At 58.6% G+C, this 22,596-nt stretch overlaps 4 protein-coding genes across 7 annotated transcripts; 2 read left to right on the top strand and 2 right to left on the bottom strand.

Annotated features, from left to right (window-relative positions):
- Positions 1–2,977: 2,977 nt before the first annotated feature.
- Positions 2,978–6,184, top strand: IGFALS (insulin like growth factor binding protein acid labile subunit). Its single transcript, XM_037157135.2, has 2 exons — positions 2,978–3,067; positions 4,106–6,184. Exons 1-2 carry the CDS (start codon positions 3,052–3,054, stop codon positions 5,905–5,907), a joined length of 1,818 nt encoding a protein of 605 aa, XP_037013030.2. The 5' UTR covers positions 2,978–3,051; the 3' UTR covers positions 5,908–6,184.
- A 1,299-nt stretch (positions 6,185–7,483) lies between these two features.
- NUBP2 (NUBP iron-sulfur cluster assembly factor 2, cytosolic) lies at positions 7,484–12,628 on the bottom strand. 2 transcript variants are annotated; one of them, XM_037157140.2, is made up of 7 exons: positions 12,370–12,628; positions 9,961–10,079; positions 9,612–9,810; positions 8,750–8,904; positions 8,508–8,618; positions 8,280–8,349; positions 7,484–7,714 (listed from the first exon to the last, which is right to left on the bottom strand). In XM_037157140.2, the coding sequence occupies exons 1-7, from the start codon at positions 12,464–12,466 to the stop codon at positions 7,569–7,571; spliced, it is 897 nt and encodes a 298-aa protein (XP_037013035.2). In that variant the 5' UTR covers positions 12,467–12,628; the 3' UTR covers positions 7,484–7,568. The 2 variants fall into 2 exon arrangements, with proteins under 2 accessions (XP_037013035.2, XP_037013036.2); XM_037157141.2 differs by having other exon boundaries at positions 12,348–12,454.
- Positions 12,629–12,780: 152 nt separating this feature from the next.
- On the top strand, positions 12,781–18,893 carry SPSB3 (splA/ryanodine receptor domain and SOCS box containing 3). Of its 3 annotated transcripts, XM_053671749.1 has the most exons (8): positions 12,813–12,850; positions 13,075–13,203; positions 14,162–14,299; positions 16,953–17,133; positions 17,247–17,434; positions 17,517–17,619; positions 17,708–17,833; positions 18,092–18,893. In XM_053671749.1, the coding sequence occupies exons 3-8, from the start codon at positions 14,174–14,176 to the stop codon at positions 18,430–18,432; spliced, it is 1,065 nt and encodes a 354-aa protein (XP_053527724.1). In that variant the 5' UTR covers positions 12,813–12,850; positions 13,075–13,203; positions 14,162–14,173; the 3' UTR covers positions 18,433–18,893. The 3 variants fall into 3 exon arrangements, with proteins under 3 accessions (XP_053527725.1, XP_037013031.2, XP_053527724.1); XM_053671750.1 differs by lacking the exon at positions 13,075–13,203 and having other exon boundaries at positions 12,781–12,850; XM_037157136.2 differs by having other exon boundaries at positions 12,809–13,203.
- An 89-nt stretch (positions 18,894–18,982) lies between these two features.
- On the bottom strand, positions 18,983–22,595 carry EME2 (essential meiotic structure-specific endonuclease subunit 2). The gene is made up of 8 exons (XM_037157137.2): positions 22,316–22,595; positions 21,860–21,996; positions 21,333–21,428; positions 20,481–20,572; positions 20,207–20,300; positions 19,923–20,038; positions 19,597–19,786; positions 18,983–19,507 (listed from the first exon to the last, which is right to left on the bottom strand). Exons 1-8 carry the CDS (start codon positions 22,551–22,553, stop codon positions 19,337–19,339), a joined length of 1,134 nt encoding a protein of 377 aa, XP_037013032.2. The 5' UTR covers positions 22,554–22,595; the 3' UTR covers positions 18,983–19,336.
- Position 22,596: the final 1 nt, after the last annotated feature.

Here is a 22,596-nt window from a genome sequence, read left to right as displayed (position 1 = left end):
TTTTCAGCAATACCTTTATTGATTTGGATATTTTGAGTGTGCCGGCTGTCTCCTTCTATTGGTTTCTAGTAGACAGAGGCCAGGGGCGCTGCTAAACATCTTCCAAGGCATAAGACAGTGCACAGCAAAGAATTATTTGGCCAAAATGCCAAGAGTACCAAGAAACTTCACAACCCACTTTTGAGGCGTTTGGTCAGTCACAGCATCTTCTCCATACACTATGCAAATCTCTTTTTGTTTCAGTTGCGTTTTTACCTTTCTTGAAATAACAAAGTACAATATGCCAAAAATGTTGTGTATCTTCTCCCATCTTCAATATTAAAATGGCTGCATAAAAATTCACCAATTCTGATAAGTCCTTTAAAAATGCGTGCTGACACAATGCAATCTAACAAACTTTCTGAGTGAACTTAAAGACAACTAAGTGCTACTAGGGCCATTGGATGGAAAAAACTAAACCAACTTTTTGGCCAACATGGTATCTGAGAAGTCAAGTTCAATATGAACATTTAAGGGATATTTTATGATACTACATTAAGAACTCTTGCTGCAACCGAGATAAAGAGCACAGTGAGGCAAACTACAGAGCAGAAAGGATGGGCCTCCCACCCCTGACAAACGGCTTACAAATCAGACTTGACAGATAACCAGGCAGAAAATGGGCAGAGACTGAAACTTCACAGGACGGGACGGCGCACCAGCCAGGGAGCCTCTGAGGAGCTGCCATCCAACTGGGGACAGAGAAGACGCAGCGATGAAACCCGCTGTCCCCACCCCTCCAGGAGAAGGGCGGACAGAGGGGCATGTGCTGTCAGGAGCCCCTGGGGCCCCAGGAGGGCGTGGCCCCCTAACTACCCAGGGAGGGTTCCCTCGCCTGCTAAGACGCACCCCTTCAGCACCAACAGAAGTGTCTGTCCCCCAGGAGACACGGGCCCGAGAGCCCCAAGCAGCACCTAGGAAACGCCCCGCTGTCCCTGGGCAGGTGGGTCAGTGCGTCCCGTGACCTGAAGGACACAGGGACAGCCGGTTCTAGCTCCACCTGGCTCATCTCACAGACCCCACACTGGTATCCGACAAGCAGCCAGACCCAGCGCTTCTGTGTGCCACCATTTACAGGAAGGTCAGAAACAAACGCGGCTCCTCGGGGAGACCCTCAGCTGGTCAACTAGAAAGAGGCTGGGCAGTGACCAGCCAGCTCACTACGGGGGAGCAGGGACCAGAGCTGGCACCAGAGCCGGCCAGGCAGAGGTGGCAGTTCTCTTCAGAACATTGAGCACTGATGTTACTGCAGAACCCAGAGATTTTACTGCCCCACCCAAGTGGTAAGATCCTGTAAGGGTTTCTCAGACACACAAGCTTGATCGGGAGTCACAGGAATTTCCTGTCCCAACCCTCACGCTCAGCAACCCTCCACCAACCCTCCTTTCCGTGCTGACCTGCAGACACCCTGCTCTAGCCACATTCTCCAGCACAGAGGGCCATCCACAAGGGGAACTTTCCAGAAGGGGCCCCACTGGCCCCAGAACTCCTGCTGAATCTGCACTTTCTACTGTGTAAATGTGTATTTACTCTGTAAATTTCGGGGTGTGGACTTTCTCCCTGGCAGATCTATAATTTCTCAGAAGCTGAGAACCGACCTGGAAAAATATCAAAGCTCAATAAAGGGAGGGAGATAAAGCTGCCTCCCCATATCCTACCTCTGATGAGGCAGGGGAGGGGCAGGGGGAGGGTGCCAGCCCCTGGGCCCTGTAAGTAGCCAACCCAGGGGCCAGGCAGAGCTTTCAGACTCCACGGGGGTCTGCTCCAAGAGCTCCTGCCTGCCTCACCCCCTCCTCTGCCTGCTGTCCATCCAGTTGGACGCAGACCTGTTCCATTTGAGTCCCCTAAACTTCAGTGAAACTTGCTCTCCCGACTCAGCTGTGCCTTCTCTAGTCCCCTCCAAACGCAGGCCCACCAGCAGGGGCAGAGGAGGGACTCTGGTGGGTAGATGCAGCTGAAAGCCAGAGGAAGGGTCCCCCATAGAGGAGGGAAGGGACGGCTTGAGGGCCAGATTGTACCTGGTTTGAGCAGGAAGGACAGAGACGGAGGCTGGCGAATAAGGGCGGGGTGGGGCTCCCTGGGCTCCCACAGCCCTCCTTGCCAGCTGTCCCCTTCTACTTTCTGACCCTGGGCTGACCTCAGGCCAGGCACTGGGCACACATCCCAGCAGCCTATGTACAGAATGGGGTGGTTGTGTCCCTACAGGAGCCTTACAGGACAGCATGGGGGCTCCCAAAGGGCGGAGGCTGGTCCCAAGGCCAGGCCACCCCCCATTCTCTTCCAGGGAAAGCGGCGCCTGCCTGTTGAAAGTAAACACAAGACGGCTGGGCTCTGCCAGGTGGTTTTTTTTTGAGAGCAGGGGAGGGGCAGTGACCAGACACCAGCTGACCCTGAGGTCACAGAAAAAGCCAAGGCTGGGCTGGGCGACTCCACCCAGGCTGTTAGGAAATGGGAAGGGGGTGAGCAGCATGCCAGGGCAGGTGGGCAGGTCCACTGGGAAACGTGGTGGCTCCTGCTTAACCCTCAAACTGCCATCTGCTCAGTGCAGGGGCCCCAGGAGCTGCCCGAGGAAGTCCATCCATGGGCAGGGAAGCTGAGCACGGGGGCCTCCTTTCCTGGATTCCCCAAACCTAGCCAAGCACCAACCCCTCACAGGTTGCTCCGAGGGGCGCCCCCAGCCCCAACCCCTCTCCGACCCCACTGGCCCGACTCTGCTGGCCTGGGCTGGAAGGAGGCGGTGCCGACAGGACAGAGCCCTGCTGGTTCTCAGAGCTGCACCACGGCCCTCCTTGGACCCTGAGGGTGGATTCAGGGCGGATGCAGCTCCCAGTCTCACCCCTCTGCCATCTACTCCCAGGGCACTTGGCCGCCAGACAGGAGGGGGTTAATGGAGCTCAGGGTAGTGGGGATGGGTTGGCCTATGACAGGGTGCTGGCCGCCCTGGAGGTGGGGAGATCCAGAGGGCAGGAAGAGCCAGCCCCCAGCAGACCTGCTGCCTATTTTGCATGCGGGATGGCCCTGAGGAAAGGTGAGGCTCCCTGTGTCCCCAAGCCCACTGGGGCTCTGCAGCCCCCAGGGAAGGCTCAGCTCTGGGAAGGCCTGAACTTTGGGGAGCCCATGGGGGGAATGGGGCTGCAGGGGTGTTGGAGAGTGCAGCTGCACCTGGTCCCAGAGGGTCTCCTTTTCCTCTCCCTGCCTAGGGGCCCAGGACAGCGGCACAAGGGAGGCAGGGGGGGGGTCCTCTGCTGGGCTAGGGCCTGCTGCCCTCTCAGCCACTTGGAAGCCAAGCCACTGCCATCCTGTCCCATCTTGGGGCCCAGCCCCATCCAGCTGCATACAGGGCACTCTCCGGTGCTGCCTCTGTCCCACCCCGAGCTCCCCAAGGGCAGGGATGGGCCAGTGGGGGGGACGGCCCTGAGCCCAGCAGTGCTTCTGGGGCATCGTTGCTGGGGAGCTTGGTGCCCTTTGTCCAGACGAAACCTGACCCTGGTGAGGAGACAGTCTTGGGTCCCTGTCTGCCACCAAGGCCTGCACCCTGTTCCTCTCCCTACGACAGTGCTGGGTCAAGTACCTACCAGGTTGCAGGCTGAACGTGTCTGTCCAGCCTCCAAAGGAAACAAGTGCATACCCACCCGGGGCCAGCTCCAGAATATTCTCTTGATCATGGCTTCCTTTGGGCCCAGATGGCAGCCTGGCCCAGCTTGACTGCCCCACTTTGGGACACAAATGGACACATAGCCTAATTGCCAGGTGACCAGTCCTCAGTTTATTCTGGGACAGTTGTCATTGCCCTGTTAACCCTGTGATTGTTTTGAGCTGGAGAACATCCCAGTTGACCTGCCCACTTTCTGCTTCTGATTTAAGTGGGGCGACCGAATACCTCACTCACTTTTCCCTCATCCGATCAGCAGTGCCTTTACAGTGCCTTGCCGGGGTCTGGGTGTTTAGGTTAAATGGCGGCCCACACGTACAGCCCGAGGCCCGTAAGTTTCTATGCCTCACTCACCCTGGGGTTCGCATCCTGAGCCCCTCAGTGCCGCCTCTCCCCAAGCTCCTCTCCCTGCAGGAGGCCTGGCCCTGGTGGTGTTGCTGGTCTCCTGGGCAGCACTAGGCCCCCGGGGCCTGGAGGGAGTGGAGCAAGGAGCACCAGGGGACACCGAGGGCCTGCAGTGCCCGGTCGTCTGCACCTGCGGCCACGATGACTTCACGGAGGAGCTCAGCGTCTTCTGCAGCTCCCGGAACCTCACACAGCTGCCTGACGGCATCCCAGATGGCACCAGGGCCCTGTGGCTGGATGGCAATAACTTTTCCTCTATCGCTGAGGCAGCCTTCCAGAACTTCTCTGGCCTGGGCTTCCTCAATCTGCAGGGCAGCGGGCTGGCCAGCCTGGAGTCAAAGGCGCTGCTGGGCCTAAAGAACCTGTACCACCTGCACCTGGAGCGGAACCAGCTGCGCAGCCTCGCAGCCGGCACCTTCCTGCACACACCAGGTCTCGCCTCCCTCGGCCTCAACAACAACCTCCTCAGCAGGGTGGATGAGGGCCTCTTCCAAGGCCTAGCCAATCTCTGGAACCTCAATCTGGGCTGGAACAGCCTGGCTGTGCTTCCTGACACCGTGTTCCAGGGCCTGGCCAACCTGCGTGAGCTGGTACTCGCAGGCAACAAGCTGGCTTACCTGCAACCCCCACTCTTCTGCGGCCTCGGCGAGCTCCGAGAGCTGGACTTGAGCAGGAATGCTTTGCGAAGCATCAAGGCCAACATCTTTGTCAAACTGCCCAAGCTCCAGAAGCTCTACCTGAACCACAACCTCATTGCTGCTGTGGCCCCAGGCGCCTTCCTGGGCCTGAAAGCACTGCGCTGGCTGGACCTGTCACATAACCGTGTAGGTGGCCTCCTGGAGGACACTTTCCCAGGCCTGCTGGGCCTACACGTCCTGCGCCTGTCACACAATGCCATCACCAGCCTGCGGCCTCGGACCTTCAAGGACCTGCACTTCCTGGAGGAGCTGCGGCTGGGCCACAACCGCCTCCGGCAGCTGCCAGACAAGGCCTTTGAGGGCTTGGGCCAGCTGGAGGTGCTCACACTCAACCACAACCAGATCCAGGAGGTCAAGGCCGGGGCCTTCCTCGGCCTCTTGAATGTGGCTGTCATGAACCTCTCTGGCAACTGTCTACGGAACCTCCCAGTGAGATTGTTCCAGGGCCTGGCCAAGCTGCACAGCCTGCACCTGGAGGGCAGCTGCCTGGGCCGCATTCGCCAGCACACCTTCACTGGCCTCTCGGGGCTGCGCCGGCTCTTCCTCAAGGACAATGGCATCACAGCCATTGAGGAGCAGAGCCTGTGGGGGCTCCCCGAGCTCCTGGAACTGGACCTCACTTCCAACCAGCTCACGCAGCTGCCTGGTCAGCTCTTCCAGGGCCTTGGCAAGCTGGAATACCTGCTCCTGTCCCACAACCAGCTGTCGGCGCTGTCCGCAGAAGTCCTGAGGCCCCTGCAGCGTACCTTCTGGCTAGACATCTCGTACAATCATCTGGAGGCCCTGCCGGAGAGCATCCTCTCGCCACTGGGGCGGCTGCGCTACCTAAGCCTCAGAAACAACTCCCTGCGGACCTTCGTGCCACAGGCCCCTGGCCTGGAGCGCCTGTGGCTGGAGGGCAACCCCTGGCATTGTGGCTGCCCTCTCCGGGCCCTGAGGGCCTTTGCCCTGCAACACCCCACGATTGTACCCCGTTTTGTCCAGGCTGTCCCAGAGGGGGACGACTGCCAGCCACCTGTGTACACCTACAACAACGTCACCTGTGCCAGCCCGCCCAGCCTCTTGGGACTTGACCTACGCGATGTTGGCGAGGACCACTTTGCTTCCTGCTGACCCAAGTCTTGTCCAGGCCAGATGCCACCATGGAGCCAGCACGAGCTCTCAACCATCCCCAGAGCCTGGTGGGTGCCAGGTGCCCCACCCCTCAGCTCCCAGGGCCCACACTGCTCACTTGTTGGGGGTCTCTTCCTCAGGGAACACACAGGCCCAGGGGTTTCGCCGGCATGGGCTCAGGACCCGTGGGTGCTGACCTGGTCCCTGAGGGGCCAGATCAGGAGGGTTGGGGGCCCAACCCTCCCCAGCTGTCATCCATTAAAAGCAATGTTATAAACCCTGCCTATGACCACAGGGGTGAAAGCAGGAGAGGGGAGTGGAGCGTCACCCTGTGTACCTGTGGGATCCCCTCCTGACGCCAGCTCAGCCCGCACCCCCTTCTCCCCTCCCTCAGCTTTGGACTCCCTTCACACCCTCCCACGCTGGGTCCCCCCGGATGCCTGCCTCCGCCGGAGGAGCGGAGTGCGCCCACGCAGGCTCCCTTCAGGCAGTGTTCCGGGAGGCAACCTAGTCCCGGGAAGCCAGAGCACGGCACAGGGAGCCTCTGCTCCAAGCGGCTCAGTGGTTAATGTCACCCGGGGCCAGAGTGCATGCCAGTCCTCTGTCTAGACCCCTACTCCTGGCCAGAGCCCTTAATGGCACTTCCTTCTCCCCCTACTTTCTTCCCCTGGCACAGGGCCCTCCCTCAGTGCCCCAACACCCCCAGGACACTTCCTGGACACTACCTAAGATGCCTCCCCAGACCCCCTGCCACCCTCACCCCAGAGCTACTACATCTTCTCTGCTGACAGCCCTTCTTCCCTGGGAAAGAGTGGCATTCCTGCCATGGCCTCTGCTTTCCAGAACGGTCTCCTCTCCTGCCCTCCTGGGACTGACTGCATTTCACACTCACCTCTTCCGCTCACTCTGCCCCCAGGTCCCCGCGGTGTGGAGGGCGGGCAGCAGTCAGCACTACCGGCTGGCCGAGGCCCCCGCGCGCACGTTTCTCTGACAGCAGTTTCCCCTGCAAACTCCATTCGAACACATCCCCACCCTAGTCTGCACAGGCCTGCTGAGAACTGAGCTACTGGCCCGGCCCCGGGACTCAGGGTGCGCCCCGTCTGCTCTAGGGCACGGCCACACGCTAAGGCAGAGGCAGGACCCAAGTGGAATGACCTGGAAATATCAGACCTGTAACCATGGTGGCAGGACACATTTAATCACAGGCACCTCTGAAGCTAACACTGTACAGGGTGCTGTTCCCTTCCGCAACTACCATCACGGTCGCTCACATCCCCACTGGCAAGACAGTGTCTGCGGGTGACAAAGTCCCTGCCGGCCTCCAGACCCACAAGCTTTGTGGACAGCATGGAGACTAGGGTATCAGGTGAGGCCTGTCTGAGGCACATGAGTACCATGACATGAAAGAGAGTGTGCAGGCACCAGAACTGCCTAGTGCAGCCAGACAGCTAGTGCAGGCACTAGGACCTCATGCTGTCCCCTGGGGCCTGCCACAGACCAACCCAGCAGAACCACTCACTGTCAGCAGCTCTGGTGCCCAGTTGCTGCTGAAGTGCCTGGTCAGGGAGAGGTGCGCACAGGAACCACGCCCAGGACCCAGGCTAGAGGGTCCTGCTTTGTGAGCTTGAGCCCCACAGTGGCGCCAGGAAGAGATGTCTCAGTCAGGAAAGCTGGGCAGGTGTCTCCTTCACAATCTTCTGGGCTATGGCAGAGAGGGCGTGGAAGGCAGGGCTCTGAGGGAACTCCTGGATGAAGTCTCGGCCCTCCTCCAGGCATCTTGTGAGCTCGGGGTCCAAAGGCACAGAGCCTGTGAAGAGAGGAAAGGGGGCCAGGGAAGGGGTGAGGTGGTAACAGCGAAGCCTGGGAGGCCACGTCCACACACCTCCCACGGCCCGAGGGCTGCTGTCAGCACTGCTTTAGCCCAGAGCAGACACTGTTGGTCTCACTCTGGCTGAGGTGCCTGGAAAGGCTCTTAGGCTCAATTTCCACCCGGACAGCCACCAGCCCACCCAGCAGGCCCAGTTCTGCCGCCTCGGACCCTGCCCCCTTGCAGAGAGTGCAAGGCGAGCACTGGGAACATGTGGCCACGCACACAGAGGCGCTCCCAGAGCCAGAGCCAGAGCTGTTCTCCTGCTCTGAATGGGGTCTCGGCAGGCATCAGCCACTGCCACTCAGAGCCTGGGGGGCGATGCCTTTCCCTGAGGCCGTTTCTTTCCAGTTGGTCGGCAGTGACTGGCATTAGAGATGAACTGATACCCACAACCTGAGAAAGATGAGTGGACATGGCTGCCCTTATCTTTCCCCTTCTTGGGCAGGAGGCGCAGGCAGGTGGGACCACCTAGGGGCCCAAGGGGCAGCCCTGACCCTCTCACCTAGGAAAGGGACTCCAGCGTGTTTGGCCAGCTCCTCGCCGCCTCCCCTGGAGAAGACGTTGGTGCACTCCTAAGACAGAGGCGCAGGGTCCACCTGAGGATTCTTCACACTCGGGGAGTGGGGTCCGGGCCCAGGGAGCAGGGTGGGGAGGTGTGGCGCGGCACCCTCTCCCCCAGCATCACCCCCACGTCCTGCGGGTGGCTGCCCCGCAACTTGCCGCGACTTACTGTGCAGTGTGGGCAGACGAAGCCGCTCATGTTCTCCACAACACCAATCACCCGCAACCCTGTCTTCCTACAGAATGTCAGTTCCCGCCGCACGTCCCCCACAGATACTGCCTGCAACCAGGAAAGAGCAAGGACAAGCCAGTGGGAATCCTGAACAGTCACCCAGATGAGCATAAAGCGCAGGGAGAGATGCCTGCCTAGGGGAGGTGGCGCACAGAACACGGAACAATGCCCTGCAGTACCTGGGGTGTAGTGACCACAACAGCCCCCAGAGGGCTATAGGGGCGAAGGGCGTCCAAGGCAGCCATGTGCTCGTCAGAGGTTCCCGGAGGCGTGTCCACAACCAGGTAGTCCAACTGCCCCCAGGCCACGTCAGATACAAACTGCTTTATCAGAGCTGCAAAGTCCCAGGCAGGACAGAGGTCTCAAAACGGTCTCCACCTGGCCTCCGGTGCCGCCTCTGGTGCAGAGCCGCCTCTGCTGACGTAGTGAGCACGAGGGCTCCAGGCGCTCCTCACCCAGAGCGGGGAGCACGAGGAAGCAGCGAGCACGCCCATTCCTGCCCCCAATTACCACCCCCTTCTTCTCAGCAGTGGCCACCCCACCCCACAGGACTTCTGCTCAGGCCTCAGTAAAGGCCAGCTGGAGCTGTGACCCTCTTGGGACGCCTGTGTAGACCCCTCACAGCCCAAGAGGAAATGATGTTGAGTGGAGCAGCCCCTGCCCTGTGCCAGATTGCATACACCTGCTGCCTCAGTGCCAGCTGGAGGGGGCTTAACACCTCCAGCAGGTGAGGCATAGGAGCCCAACCTTGGTACCCCCTGGCACCCAACACACACAGGTTGGGCTCGGGTCTGAGCAGACCAGAGGGGGAGAGGACTCTATTGTGAATGGCCACAGAGCTATCTTGCCCTCCTGGCCCTTACCAGCCACGTGGACACAAATACCACGCCTGTGCCTAACTGGTCAAGTGAGCAGCGGGAGGCCTGTGTGGCGGGGGGAGCCAGCAGCCCCAGGCTCTTGCTCGGCTTTTTAATTGAACATCGAGGGATCAACTGAGGGAGGCCGGAAGGCTGACAGCTCAGTCCCCTGCCTGGACATTACCATTCTTCTTGGGGCCTCTCCACACCACAGCCTCATCTGGCTTCTCGAGCAGGAAGCCCACGGACATGAGGGAGACACTCTGCTCCTGGTCCACAAAGACAGGCACCCAGCCACTGTCGCACTGGTGCACGGCCCTGCCCTGCGCCTGGAGCATGCGGGGGATGCTGGGGCCACACAGGTCCACGTCGAGGATCCCCACCTGCAAGGAGCCAGGATGTGCACTTGGTGTGTGGGGGTCTCCCAAGGCAGGAAGAAACCAGCTGGCTTCCCTGTGTGTCCACCCACAGGGGAAGGGGCAGGAGTGGTTCGGAGGGGACAGGTACTGTGGTTGAGGGTGGGAGGTGCTCACCTTTTTGCCCATGTGACGCAGGGCCAGGGCCAGCTCCGCAGAGATGGTGCTTTTCCCGACCCCCCCCTTTCCAGAGAGGATTAGGATGATGTGCTGGACACCAGCCAGGTTTCCAGACTCTGCTCAGGAGGATAAGAGAAGAGACTCTTCACACGGATGCTTTTCACCGCCCGCTCACCGGGTAACGGCACGCCTCCTCCTGTGTCCTGAGTCCTGAGACCACGGCAGTGCTGAGACCTGCCCCTTCACTGGAACATCTCCCTGCAGGCCCAGACCCGCCCCACTGGCTCCTCCAATGCTGCTGCTCCCCCTCTTGTCTGAAATGCCCCAAACTGCTCCTCATTCTAATACATGCACTGCAGCGAGGCAAAGACTGCCGGCTCCCTGCTGATTCAATGGAAACAGTGCGCCCCGCTCACTCATCTGGGGTCAGAGGTACTCAAGGCAGCCTTGGACTCCAGTTCTCAGGAGGGACCTTGCAGCTCTGGGGACCAATCATATGTGCGTGTGAATGCTGGTGTCACCTGGCTGCCAGCCGTGCCTTAAGAAACACTAGGTACACGAGGGCGGCCACAGGGTGTCCCTGCCTCCTTTACTGACTCCCACAGGCCCTGGGCCTCACAACTCTGTAGAGTTGGCAGCCAACCACTCTGACTCAGCTCTCTTCCTACCAGTGAGCCCCAAATAAATATTTACCAACTCAATACCTGCTGCAGGCAGGCGTTACCATCTGTATTCATACAACCCTTAGCCCCTCTACAACACCCCCTTGTCCTGGCCTCAGCACCCTGAGGACCTCACTGCACCTCTAACAAGCTGCTTTCCCCACCACCCTCCCCACACGCGGACAGGGCTCAACCATCAACCCAGAAACAGTCTTCCTCCTGATCCACCACACCTCAAGGACCTGTTCAAAGGCTCCCACCTCCAAAGCCTCCCTAACAAGAACTCAGAGGGTGCCTACCCTGGCTTTTGGTGGCAGTTCCTTGTCACCAGTGGCCTTCCTAAATATGCTTCCGGCACCTGGGGCTGGGGCATCTTGTAAGGTGACAAGGAAAGGACACAACCCCAAACAGGATGACTGCCTGCAAACAGGAAGCTCCAGACCATGGCTTGAGGTCACCCCAGTGGCAATTTAAAAGCTTAACTGCTTTAACATCAAAAGGTATTTGGGAATCAACTTCGCTTTCGTTCAGATGGAGAGCAGGGCTCAGGTGGAAACAAATGCCAGATGTGGGTCCTAGTCCAGTCAGTTCAGTCAGCCCCTAATCACGAGGATGCAGTTTCCTTCCTCGTGGGAATGGGGCATTTCAGCCAAGAATCAAACAGGACACTCACTCTCTTCTGGTAACAGGGAGGACTTCTCAGACAACAATCCTCAGGGGTTAACCACCGAACCTTTAACTCCTAAGCAAACTACCAAGTTCCTACTGCAGGTGAGAGTTTGTGCTGGAGGCGGTTTCTCCGCTCAGAAGTGAGGAGCCCCTTGAGGGAAACGTGTCCTGCTCAGACTCAGCTGTAAGTCCAACCAACGTTAAGTCCAACCGATCACAATTATTTGATACACTGGACAAGTTTGTAGCTCTTTATATGTAAAGAATCTTTCTAGAAAGATACAAGTAACTGACCCTAGAGAATCCTTCTGGGCACAGAGAAATCAAGCTTGTTTTTCTGTATACCTGGTTAGGCCTTTTTATTTTTATCTGCATCTTCCCCTAGTTAAAATAGCAACTAGCTCTTCTTAATACAACTAATCAACCTAAAAGATATTCTTTCCTTTTAGCAAGTCTGCCCTTTCATATTTTTCCCTCCAGTGTTATGCTTATAATCTGACAGATGAATCCACCATATAAGAGCTTAGTAACCCAAAGTACCAGACTAGAAGTCTTTCAAAAAATAATGTGGCAAACCCTTAATTATAAAAGTCTATTTTAGTTAATCTAAGCAAATCTGATTATATCCACTGGTATTCCGTTCAACACAACTTTTACTTTTTCAAGTATTAAGGTTTAGAAAACTAGAATAAAACTCCCCAAAGTAATTTAAAAGTATGTGATGTTCTGGTGTCTTTTTATAACCTCGTATTTAAACGACTTCTTCCTGTTTTCTTGCGGCATCACCAAATCAAAAAAACCATGGCATAAATCGGGGAAGTATTGTGTTTTTACTGACAAACGGCATACGTGCTTTTCCTGAGTTTCCCTGTTTTCCTCGTTCCCGAGCAGCGTTGCGGTTACACGAAAACTTGTAACTTGATGACGATACACGCATAAGTACACGTGCGTCTCCTTTTCACTGCAAATAAAACAATTCGCTACCCACCCAGAGTTCCGACCAGCAGATGCGGGACGACTTCTTCCCGCTACCTCCACTAACCGCACACTCACCCGCCGTTGCCTCCATCCTTACCGCAGGTGGCAAGCCCGCCCTCCGCGCCGTAGCTCTCTCTCCCCCTACCTCCAACCAGAGTGTAGACCCAGTGGGCCAATGGGTAGTTCGAGCCCATCCCCTTTTTTTGCTACTCCCTAGCCAATCAAATTGCACAAAGGATGTACGCAGTTCCGGCGCGGACGCCGTACCGGAGGTGAACACACAGCCTTGTCAACCCCTTGAGTGTGGGGCAGCATCCCCACCTCGCCCTTCGTCTTGTGGGTGGGCGGGTGTTGTCTCCGATAGCTTGAGATATGACCAATGAGAATACGGAGTCAAGATTGACAGGTTCAGCAGCCTCCTAGCAAGAGGCGCGGGCCGCGCGGCTGGCCAGAGCCCAAGGTCCGGAGTGCCCGCCTGCGGCTGTTTGGCCAATGCGATGCAGGGGGTGGGGATTGTTTACGTCTAGCTCGGGAGCGGAAAGTGGGTCACGGCTGGCGGCCACAGTGGAGCAGTGCAGGTGAGACCGGGTCGCGTCTGCGTCTCCCCGCCCGCCCGCCGGGGAGGACCGTGGCCCTACGGGACCCCCGGCGGCGGAGCCCAGCCGAGCATTTGTTCTCGCGGCCGGCGCTGGGGCGGGGCGGACGGAACGGGCTGGCCCACACGGTAGGCCCGCCTCGCAGCGCGGGGAGGAGCCGCAACGCTGACCGAAACTGGAATTAGTAGGAGTCCTCCTGCTTCCAGGCCGGGGACAGTCTCGTACGCTGGTCACTCCGCGTGTATCGCGTGGCGCCTACTGGGCGCTGCAGACGCAGCAGATGGTGACTAGGCCGGCCGACTGGAGCCGGCTGATGGACGGGCTCCGACACGCAGGTGAAGGAGCGGTGCAGCGCCGTTGCTGGAGGGAGGGGAATCTGGTTCTGCAGACGGCGCTCCCGACCCTGGAAAGCAGTGCCTACGCTGATTCACCAACAGCACAGGCCTGTGCCTGGAGGGGTCCTCACTGAGGAACAGTCCCTGACCTCCTGGGGGGTTCAGTTCAGGGGACAGCGAGGCAGTAGATAATCACGGAAGTCGAAGTGTTACTGTGAGTCGGCTGCGGAAGCTGAGAGTCAAAGAGGGCAGAGGAAGGCATTCTGGCAAAGGGAGGGGAAGAGGTAGCGATTAGGACAAAGCCACTGCAGATTGGAGAAGACCAAGAGAACTTGATAGGCTTTGGGGGATTTTTTTCTTTTATTCTAAGAACAGTGATAAGCCCTGAGAAGTTTGAAGATTTGTTAAGATTTACTTAAATGTTCAAGACTTATTTCAAAAACAGCTTGACTATAGGGAGTGAAGTGGGTGGGGTGGGGTATGTGAGGGCCCTTAGGCCATGGTAGGAAGGAGGAAGGCAGGTAGGTGGGTGGGAGAGGGGTGACGGCTATGAGTCTGGCATGAGGAACTTGGAGGTTGGAGATGCCATTTGTCAAACTGTACAATGAAGGAGGAGCCAGGTGAGATTTGAGATGCCTGAGGGCCATACAGCTGCCCACCTGGACTCCTGAGGCTGAGCTCAGAGCTGGGCTGAGATATGTATTTGAGAGTCATGGGTGTCTGGGTGGCCTTTCACACTCTGTACCTAGGTCTCATCAAGATGCTTGGACACTGGAGTGAGGTAGGAACTTCTGCGGAGAGTTCCGGGGCCTCAGATTGGTACCTACTTGGCTCAAGAAACCCTCCACCTTCGTAGGGAGGTGGTCTGGCACAGCTGGCCAAGGGACAGATGCCGGGGTTGTTGGGAGACCTTCCAAGTGCTGGGTGTTTTCTTTGCTCAACACCTGTTTCCTCCCAGATACTGTCCACCATGGCCAGGCGCCCCCGGAGCAGCAGAGCATGGCACTTTGTCCTTAGTGCAGCCCACCGAGATGCAGATGCCCGGGCCATGGCTCTCGCAGGGACCGCTAACCGCAGCTATGACTCGGACGGGCAGGTGAGTGGGTACTACTGGAATAAAGTGAGGAGACCCCCGAGGCAGGCTTTCCCCTGGTGTAGTAGGACCCTACTGCTCACCCTGGGTTTGCCCTGGTTAAGCACCCACACGACCCTGAGGTGACAGGACCTCCAGACAGACACCACATTCCTGTTTATACTCTTTGCACTGGAGAGGGTGGCAGTTAGTTTTTTTGGTCAGCTCATTCAACAGAACATCTCCATTCCATTTCTCAGCCTGTTTCCAAAGGTCGCTGCTGTTAACTCCATGTTAGCCTCCTGGACAGTTCCTCTGTCTGTACAGATGTGTTCTATATTTGTGTGTATGCATGTAAAAAAGATACTGTCTTGAAAACTACAATTCTGGTGCCTTTCCTCACTCAGCCACCTCCAAGTTCAGGTTGGAACAGCAGCCCAGCCACTTGTCTCAGTGCAAACTGCCTGATGTACCCAAGGCTCTGTAGCTGGAGGCTGACCGTTCCCACCCTGTGAATGGCCGGGCTGCGTGGCTTTTGCGCCCATTGCTAGGTGACTGGCAGGTGGATTCTCAATCACCTTCCAGAATCTCGAATCAGAGCAGGGGGTTGGCTCTGCCTTGAGTCACCTCCACCATTTCCTGCAAGGCTGATCTTTGGGTGACTTGTCTGTGCTTTGTCACACCCGCTCTGCATGTTGCCCTGGCTCAGCCAGGCATTCGGGGACGGGGAAGTGCATACCTCTCCTCCCTAGAGTGAGGGCTTAGCCCTATGGAACTGCTAGGCCTTAAAGGAGAATTGGAGGCAACTATTCTGGGTTGATAGCATTCTGGGGCCTCCCCAAAATCCCTGCCCAGGCCAGCTAGAGACCCAGGCCTGCATTCCTGTCCGGCCTCCAGCTCCTGTCCTGACCATGTGGCCTGCAACAGTCTGTGTTCCTGCGTCTGTCCCTGCCCCGCTGGCTCATCACTCTGGGATGCAGGCAGTGTTGTGGGGCTGGGGTACTGTGTTTGACACATGCCTGTGTGCAGCCAGCCCCATCACCTAATTGGTCTGGAGTGCTTGGGTGTGTGGGCTGATGGGTGTGTCATCCTAGCATCTTTGAAGGCTGAACACAGATGTCTCCCTTCCCTTCTGCCCTTATTATGGCTTGCCCTGGGACTGGGTCTGTCGTCCACCCAGACTGACCTCCAGGCCTACAGTATTCAGGTCTGCACCCAGGCTTCTGACTCTGAGAAGGGACTTGTGTCTGGCTGATGGTATGCTGCCTTGGCTTTGGGGGAATCACCATTCCATACTAGTGGGGTGATTTGGGCTTGATTCGTCTCCTTTCTGGGCTCTGACTTGGGTTCAACCCCCTTAGTTCAGTCTCTGGTTGATTCACAGGCTTCTATATGGGCCCTGGGCATAATAGGAAAGTAAGGCCAAGGCTCTTCCCCAGCAGAGCTTCAGTTTTGGTGGGAGGAGACAGATCAGCAGGACAAATGAGCCTGTTGGAGGAGAGATGAGAAGGAAGAGGACCCAGGAGGGAGAGCTAGAGGAACATCTTTGAAGTGACATCTGAAAGCTGCCATTGGGGGCAGAGACTTCCCCTGTGACAGATTGGGGGCAAGGGAATGAGCCTAGTGAGCTTTGATGGAGAGTGTGGCATATTCTCAGGGTTGCATGAGTTGCCCTAGGACTCAGCGAGGTCACCTGGGCTGATACATAGAGGGTATTTCAAGGAGGCAAGAGGAACCACCAGAGACTAGTGTGGAGGCGGGAGCCGACCAGGCCCCTGGGCCATCCCGAGAGGGCGGCAGAGCAGGCAGGCAGAAGCTGTCTGTACCTTCTGGGTCCTGGTCAGTGGGGACCCCGGGGTCAGCCTGGGGTCCAGAGCCAGGGCGGGTGTGAGAGGGGCCTGTGTGGCTTTGGAGCAGTAATGACTAGTTGCACAGCGCATCTTGCTGGCCTCCAGGAGAAGGTGGGTCACCAGAACCTGATGAGCTCGGCTTGGGATTAAGCCCAGGATGGAGCCCCCCAGGTAGAGGGCCAGGCACCCAGTGAATGTTTTTCTGTGACAGAGGGTTGAAGGAACAGCATGAAACCCCTGGGCTTGTTAGGGGCTAAGGGCCACCACTTGCAGGGTGACGAAAGAGCTGCAGCCTTGGGATGTGTGCAGGTAACTGCCACAGTTAGGAGTTCCAGTCAGGCCCGGCTTCCGCCTGTGGGGAGATCTGGGATTGCCTTCACTACATCCCAGGGGCTTTGCCAAGAGGCTCCCCTCCTTCAGGCCACCCTTGGTGGGTCCTTGGCTATTCCATGCTATTGAAGCCACTTGGAGACTGATGGCCAAGCAGGAAGCCCTGCTGTGGGCTCACCTGGGCCTGGGCCTCCAGGCCCCCTGGGATATGCAAGAACTGGGTTGAGTCCTTAAGCTCACTCTTGGGAAGCTCGTGGTCTGGTGGGCCTTTGGGAAGGAGGCCCTCCCAGTTCCTGAGCCAGGTGGTAACCAGGGCCACTTGGGGGCGCTTGTAGAAGTGTGGGCCCGCAGTGCACCGGGGACCTGGGGAAGCCCTTTGAGACCAGACTCCCAGATCTTTCCTTGGGGCCCCAGAGCAGTTCGTCCGTTGGCCTGTGCTCAGCACGGCAGGTGGGTGCAGGGGGCACAATGTGGAACAACCTGCCTTCCTTTCTCAGCACAGTGACTCTGACTCTGACCCTGAGTACTTGTCCCTGCCGCCATCCATCCCCAGCGCTGTCCCTGTGACGGGCGAGTCCTTCTGCAACTGTGATAACCAGAGTGAAGCCTCCTTCTGCAGCAGCCTGTACACGGCAGCCCACCGGGGCAGGGACTGCCGCTGTGGGGAGGAAGATGAATGTAAGCGCCTGGCGTGGGGTAGCCAGGGCTGGCTGAGGCAGGCCTCTGGGGCTGGGTGAGGAGGGCCCAGCAGGGCCCAGAAGACTGCCCCCACCTGGCCTTTCCTCTCCCAGATTTTGATTGGGTCTGGGACGACCTGAATAAGTCCTCAGCCACCCTGCTGAGCTGTGACAACAGGAAAGTCAACTTCCATGTGGAGTACAGCTGTGGCACGGCGGCCATTCGAGGCACCAAGGAGCTGGGAGAGGGGCAGCACTTCTGGGAGATCAAGATGACTTCCCCCGTCTATGGCACTGACATGGTAAGTTGGTGGCAGGGCAGGGGATGGGCAGGGGATGTTGCCGGGTGCCCCCGGTCCTCTCTGCCCAGCCTATGGTCCCCAGATGGTGGGCATCGGGACATCAGATGTGGACCTGGACAAGTACCACCACACGTTCTGCAGCCTACTCGGCAGGGATGAGGACAGCTGGGGCCTCTCCTACACAGGTGCGTGGAGTCCCTACAGCCAGGCAGGTTGAGAGGAGCCCCCATGCCTCAGAGCTAACGACCCCCCCTTCCCCCCGCTGTCCCCCAGGGCTCCTCCACCACAAGGGCGATAAGACGAGCTTCTCCTCACGGTTCGGCCAGGGCTCCATCATTGGTGTGCACCTGGACACCTGGCATGGGACACTGACCTTCTTCAAGAACAGGAAGTGCATCGGTAAGGGGGTCAGGGTTCCAGGGGAGACACGTGCCTGTGGGGGGGTTGCTCTTACTGAGGTACTGCAGGAAGCAGAGACGGGGCCAGGCCGAGCAGCCTCAGGGCTCCCATAAAGGTGTCCTCGGAGAAAGAAATCTAAGGTCCCAAGGTCTCCAGAAGGTGGGTCAGCACAAACGCCACCTGTTACCCCAGGAGGGTGTCCAAGGAGTGGCTGAGTCCCCTCCTGGCCCAGGTTTCAGACCATGCCTCCTCCTCTAGGAGTGGCAGCCACCAAGCTGCAGAACAGGAAGTTCTATCCGATGGTGTGCTCCACGGCAGCCAAGAGCAGCATGAAGGTCATCCGCTCCTGTGCCAGCGCCACCTCCCTGCAGTACCTGTGCTGCCACCGCCTGCGCCAGCTGCGGCCCAACTCTGGGGACACACTTGAGGGCCTGCCCCTGCCACCTGGTCTCAAGCAGGTGCTACACCACAAGCTGGGCTGGGTCCTGAGCATGAGCTGTGGCCACCACAAGTCCCCTGTGCCCTCACCCAAGGCCACAGCCAGTCCCAACAGCCCAGAGACCCGGCTCTACCAGAGGAAGCGCTGCCGAAGGACCTAACTTATTTTCCAATGAAAACTGCCTTCTGAGGCTGAGGTGGCATTTTCTTCATCCTTTCCCTCAGGCTGTGCTCCAGGTAACAGGAGAGGGAGGAGTTGAGCCCAGGTCTGCCTGGGCGCGCTCTGCCATTGGAGGCTGGGACAGGCCTTGCCACAGGGGCTCAGGGGCCATAGGCCCTGGGATCCTGATACCAGGACTGTCTGAGTCCATCTGCTTCCCGTGCCAGGTGTGGGAGCCACTGCTTCCCTCCTTAGAATCTCTTAGGAGTCACCCCCCAGCCCTTCTGGACTGAGTGCACAGGCCGGGAGGCGTGGTCCATGGCCCGGTCTGAGGTCGGCCTTCCTGTAGCCGCCAGCCTCGGGGAACCTTGGGTTTGTCCTCACTTGCTCTGCATGTCATCAACTGTTTCTCCTGTCCAAGACTGAAACAATCGTAATAAACTTAAGAGTTTATGCCTGCCATCTCCATAGTGGTAGAATGAAAAGGAATCCACCTTGAGACCTGGGTTCCCAGGTGCTCGCAGCTTTTCTCCCGTGGTTCTGGTGGTGTGGCCTGGTTCCCTTCCTCCAGAACTTTTTCACACCTTTCCTCTCTGAAGGCGCCGCCCCCAAGCCTCCAGGTGACTGGTACTTGTCCCCCAGCAGAAACATGGGTGCTCCCCAGCCCTGCCCCCAGCCTCACCAGCACGCCATCTGGAGAGACACTGTTAATTCCAGAACCTTTCCTGCTACCTGTGCCCCCCTCGGGTTCAGACCTGATGGAGAGCCCCTCCCCAGGCTGAGGGACAGGTTGTGCTAGGTGACGGCTCTCCCCCTCACCCTTTCTGGTGTCTGGTCACTCCCTGGCTGGGCTGCCTGCTGTCCTGCTGGTGGCAGAGAAGGCCCTGTAGGTCGTGCTGGCATGGTCAAGAGCTCAGATCCAGCAGGAGGTCAGGGTTGGTGGAGGTCAGGAAGAGGCAGATTCGGCGAGAAAGGTCGGGCCCCACCCTTCGAAGCCGACCACTTCCATCCACCTTCACGGGAAGGTCAGCTAGGAGGGCCATGCGCTCTTGCTCGGTGCTGCAGCCCAGGTAAGCCTAGGTTAGGCACAGTGATGAGCAGGGCAGGCCACAGGGACCTGGCCTCCACATCTGGGAGCCGGGGGTGGGGGTGGGAGAGGGCTCACCTGCTGCAGAAGGCGGGGTGATGGGAAGGCAGTGACAACAGCATCAGCCACTGCCGGGCTGACCCGGTTGAATTGCCTGATCTGCCGCCACCAGGCCCCCCGAAGCCCTGTGCCATCTCTTGTCACTCGCTCACCTGCCACCCAGCGCCTGGCTGTGCAGAAGGAAAAGGCCTTGGACTCCTGGAACCGCCTGAGGATGGGGCAGGGTGTACAGGGAGGTTTCTAGAGGCTTCATCTCCTGATCATACAGGTCCCCAGCAGCCACCCCTCCGAGTGTTCTGCCACCCTCCTGGTATCAGCTATCAGCTGGGGTAGGGGTCACGCACTTGAAGGGGCGCTGGGCTAGGGCCTTGGTGAAGGCGCACACACGCTGGCTCAGCTCCTGCCAGGAGGCCACCAGCAGCACGTCCAGGTTCGCCCAGAGCTGCAGCAGCACCAGGGCCTGAGGAAGACGTACCCACAGGGGTGGGTCAGAGAAGGGGTCCCCTGGGGGACACCCAGCTGGGACCATCCCCACATGTCTTCCTGTGACCAAACCCAGCAGCTGGGCCTCAGACCGGCCTGAGTGTGAGGGCCAAGGCCAACCACCTCACCCAACCTGACCTCTCACCTCCTCCACCTCAGGCCAGCCAACCACCACCTTGGCACGAGCCACGCCTGGACTCTCTGGCTGCTGCATCTCCTGGGCATTGGGCTGGCGAGACCTGCACAGAGATGACTGTCCCTCCAGCTCCCTGTACCCCATTGGGCCCACCCTTCTCCCGTTCCACTGCCACCCATGGGAGGAGTTTAGCCATGTCACAGTAGCCGCAGAGCTACCCTGACCTTTTCCCTGAACTGCCCACCCAACCAAGCCTGCTAAGGGTATGAGAGTGGCCCAATACCACAGGTAGGCATCCAGTCCAATGACAGCCAGGTGGGGGCAGGTGCAGCTCTCAGGAGAGATCCAGGGCACTGAGCAGGTTGGGCCACAGATCTGCAAGTTAAGAAGACTTATCACACCTGTTCTTCAGGGCTGTGGCAGGCAGGGCTCGTGGGCCACCAGGCCACTGCCAGTTTGCAGAAGGATGGGAAGCAAGAAAGGCTTAGTGGTGCTGGGAGGAGACTGGAGCAAACTTTCTCTTCCCAGCCAGCTCTCTTTAGAAAACCAGCTGTGTGCATACCATGAGGTCAAGGAGACCTATGAAAGCCTGGGGGCGTGCCCCAGACTCCTAAAAAGATTTGAGCTCAGTCCCTCTTCCTATTCCTGATCTACTCTGCACCACAGCTTGGCATTTGCCTGGCAGCAGGTGGTTGATAAATGTTGAACCTCAGACGCTGCTGGGACCAGGAAGGGGGTCTAGCCTAATGACACGCTGTTGAAAACATCAGCTGAGCCGTCCCTATTGCTCATTCTGCCTGGTAGGGGCTGGGCTGTTGGCTCACACAGCTGGACTGCACAGCCAACCCATAGCCCAAATCTCCAGGCCCCATCTCACCAGTTTCCCACCTATGACTTCTAACTCAGCTTTACAGGGGGCCCTCCTTATCCTCGCTTCTGCCCTCAACAAACAACTGGGGCTCTGGTCTGCTCCCAGGCCAAAAGCCCAGCTGGCTCCCTGTACCTCATTCACAACATCTTGGCTGTTGATCAGAGAGGGGCTCAGCCCACTGCATGCCCTCTCCAGCTCCTCTGCCCTTGGTAAGGGCCGGAAGAACATCACAGCCAGGCTGAGAACCCAGCCCCCACCAAGCACCTGGGTCAGCTGGAAGACACCCTGCAGAAACTCCTCAGGCTCCAGCAGCAGCAGCAGAAGTTCCTGCTCATCTGCAGCCAACAGCTCAGCAGGCACCTGTGGGGACATCCAGGGGTACTGCTGCCCACCCTCAGCTCAAGAGCCCCAGGGCCTCGGGCTGGGCACCACAGCAGCTGTAAGGCTCATGGCCACAGGCAAGCCCATGCCCACAAGGTCTACTCCACAAAAGCCAATGTGGTTTCCTGCTGAGGCCAAGACCAAGGCTGGTCCATAGGGCTGGCAGGAACACTGATCACAGGATCAATGGGGATGGAACATTCCTCAGCCACCAGCTGAGTTCAGACCCTGGACCCAGGCCAGCATCTGACCAGCAGGGTGGCTTGGGCATCAATCACCCACTCCACATTCCCTGTTCTTAGCTTATATGCATGATTAGAGCAGCTGCTTCATATGAAATCACAGAGGTGAAACACCTGACCCAGGGCCGCACTATGTAAACCAGGAAACGAGGCTGCTGCGACACTCACACTATTGAGGCAAGGCTCTGGCTTCACTCTGCTCCACCTGAGGCTCCGGGAAGGGCGCTGGGGCTCGATGTGGTACTCACAGCCCAGAGAGCCCAAGGCCTCCATCAGGATATCAGCACCTGCATCTTCCAGAATGGCTGGGGTGGGCAGAATTGACAACTGTCACTCCTCCTCCACATGAGGATGCTACTCACGGCAGACCCAGACCTGGGCGGCGTGTTACAAACACACTGATTCGCCCAGCTCCAAGAGCACAACCGGGTTCAGATCCCGGAGTCTTTTCCTCAAGCTCCCCAGTTGGAAAACCGGAGCCAATTCCTGGCCAAGAGGCAGCCTTGACAGATGCCCCTCTCACCCCACAGTGGACCGGGGACTACCTCCCAGGAGATTCCAAAGCTCGAGGCTCAGCAGAACTGCAGCTTCTCACAGGGCCCCTACCCTCACCCTTGGGCGCACCTGGGTCCACGCGCACCGTAAGTCGCCGCAGAGCCTGCTCGGGCCGCAGCAGCCGCAGAGCCTCGGCCGTCGCTCTGTGCTCCTCCGCCGGGTCCCGGGTCCTCGTGGCGGTCTCCGAGTCCGCTTCCGCGCTGGCGGCGCCCTCGGTGTCCGAGTCCGAGATCTCCCAGGTCGGGGGCCGCCGCTGTCCCCGGCACCGATAGGAGCCCCGGGCCCCCCGTGGCCCAGCCTTCGCCATGGACTGTCCGGTCTCCCCTCCGCTTCCGGCCGCACCCGGACGC

This window comes from Artibeus jamaicensis, unplaced genomic scaffold (assembly GCF_021234435.1).
Source record: "Artibeus jamaicensis isolate MK-2021 breed Jamaican fruit bat unplaced genomic scaffold, CSHL_Jam_final contig_700, whole genome shotgun sequence".
In the NCBI taxonomy this organism is placed as follows: domain Eukaryota; kingdom Metazoa; phylum Chordata; class Mammalia; order Chiroptera; family Phyllostomidae; genus Artibeus; species Artibeus jamaicensis.
The sequence above is the reverse complement of the archived record's forward strand: the minus strand, read 5'-3'. Positions and strand labels throughout refer to the sequence as shown.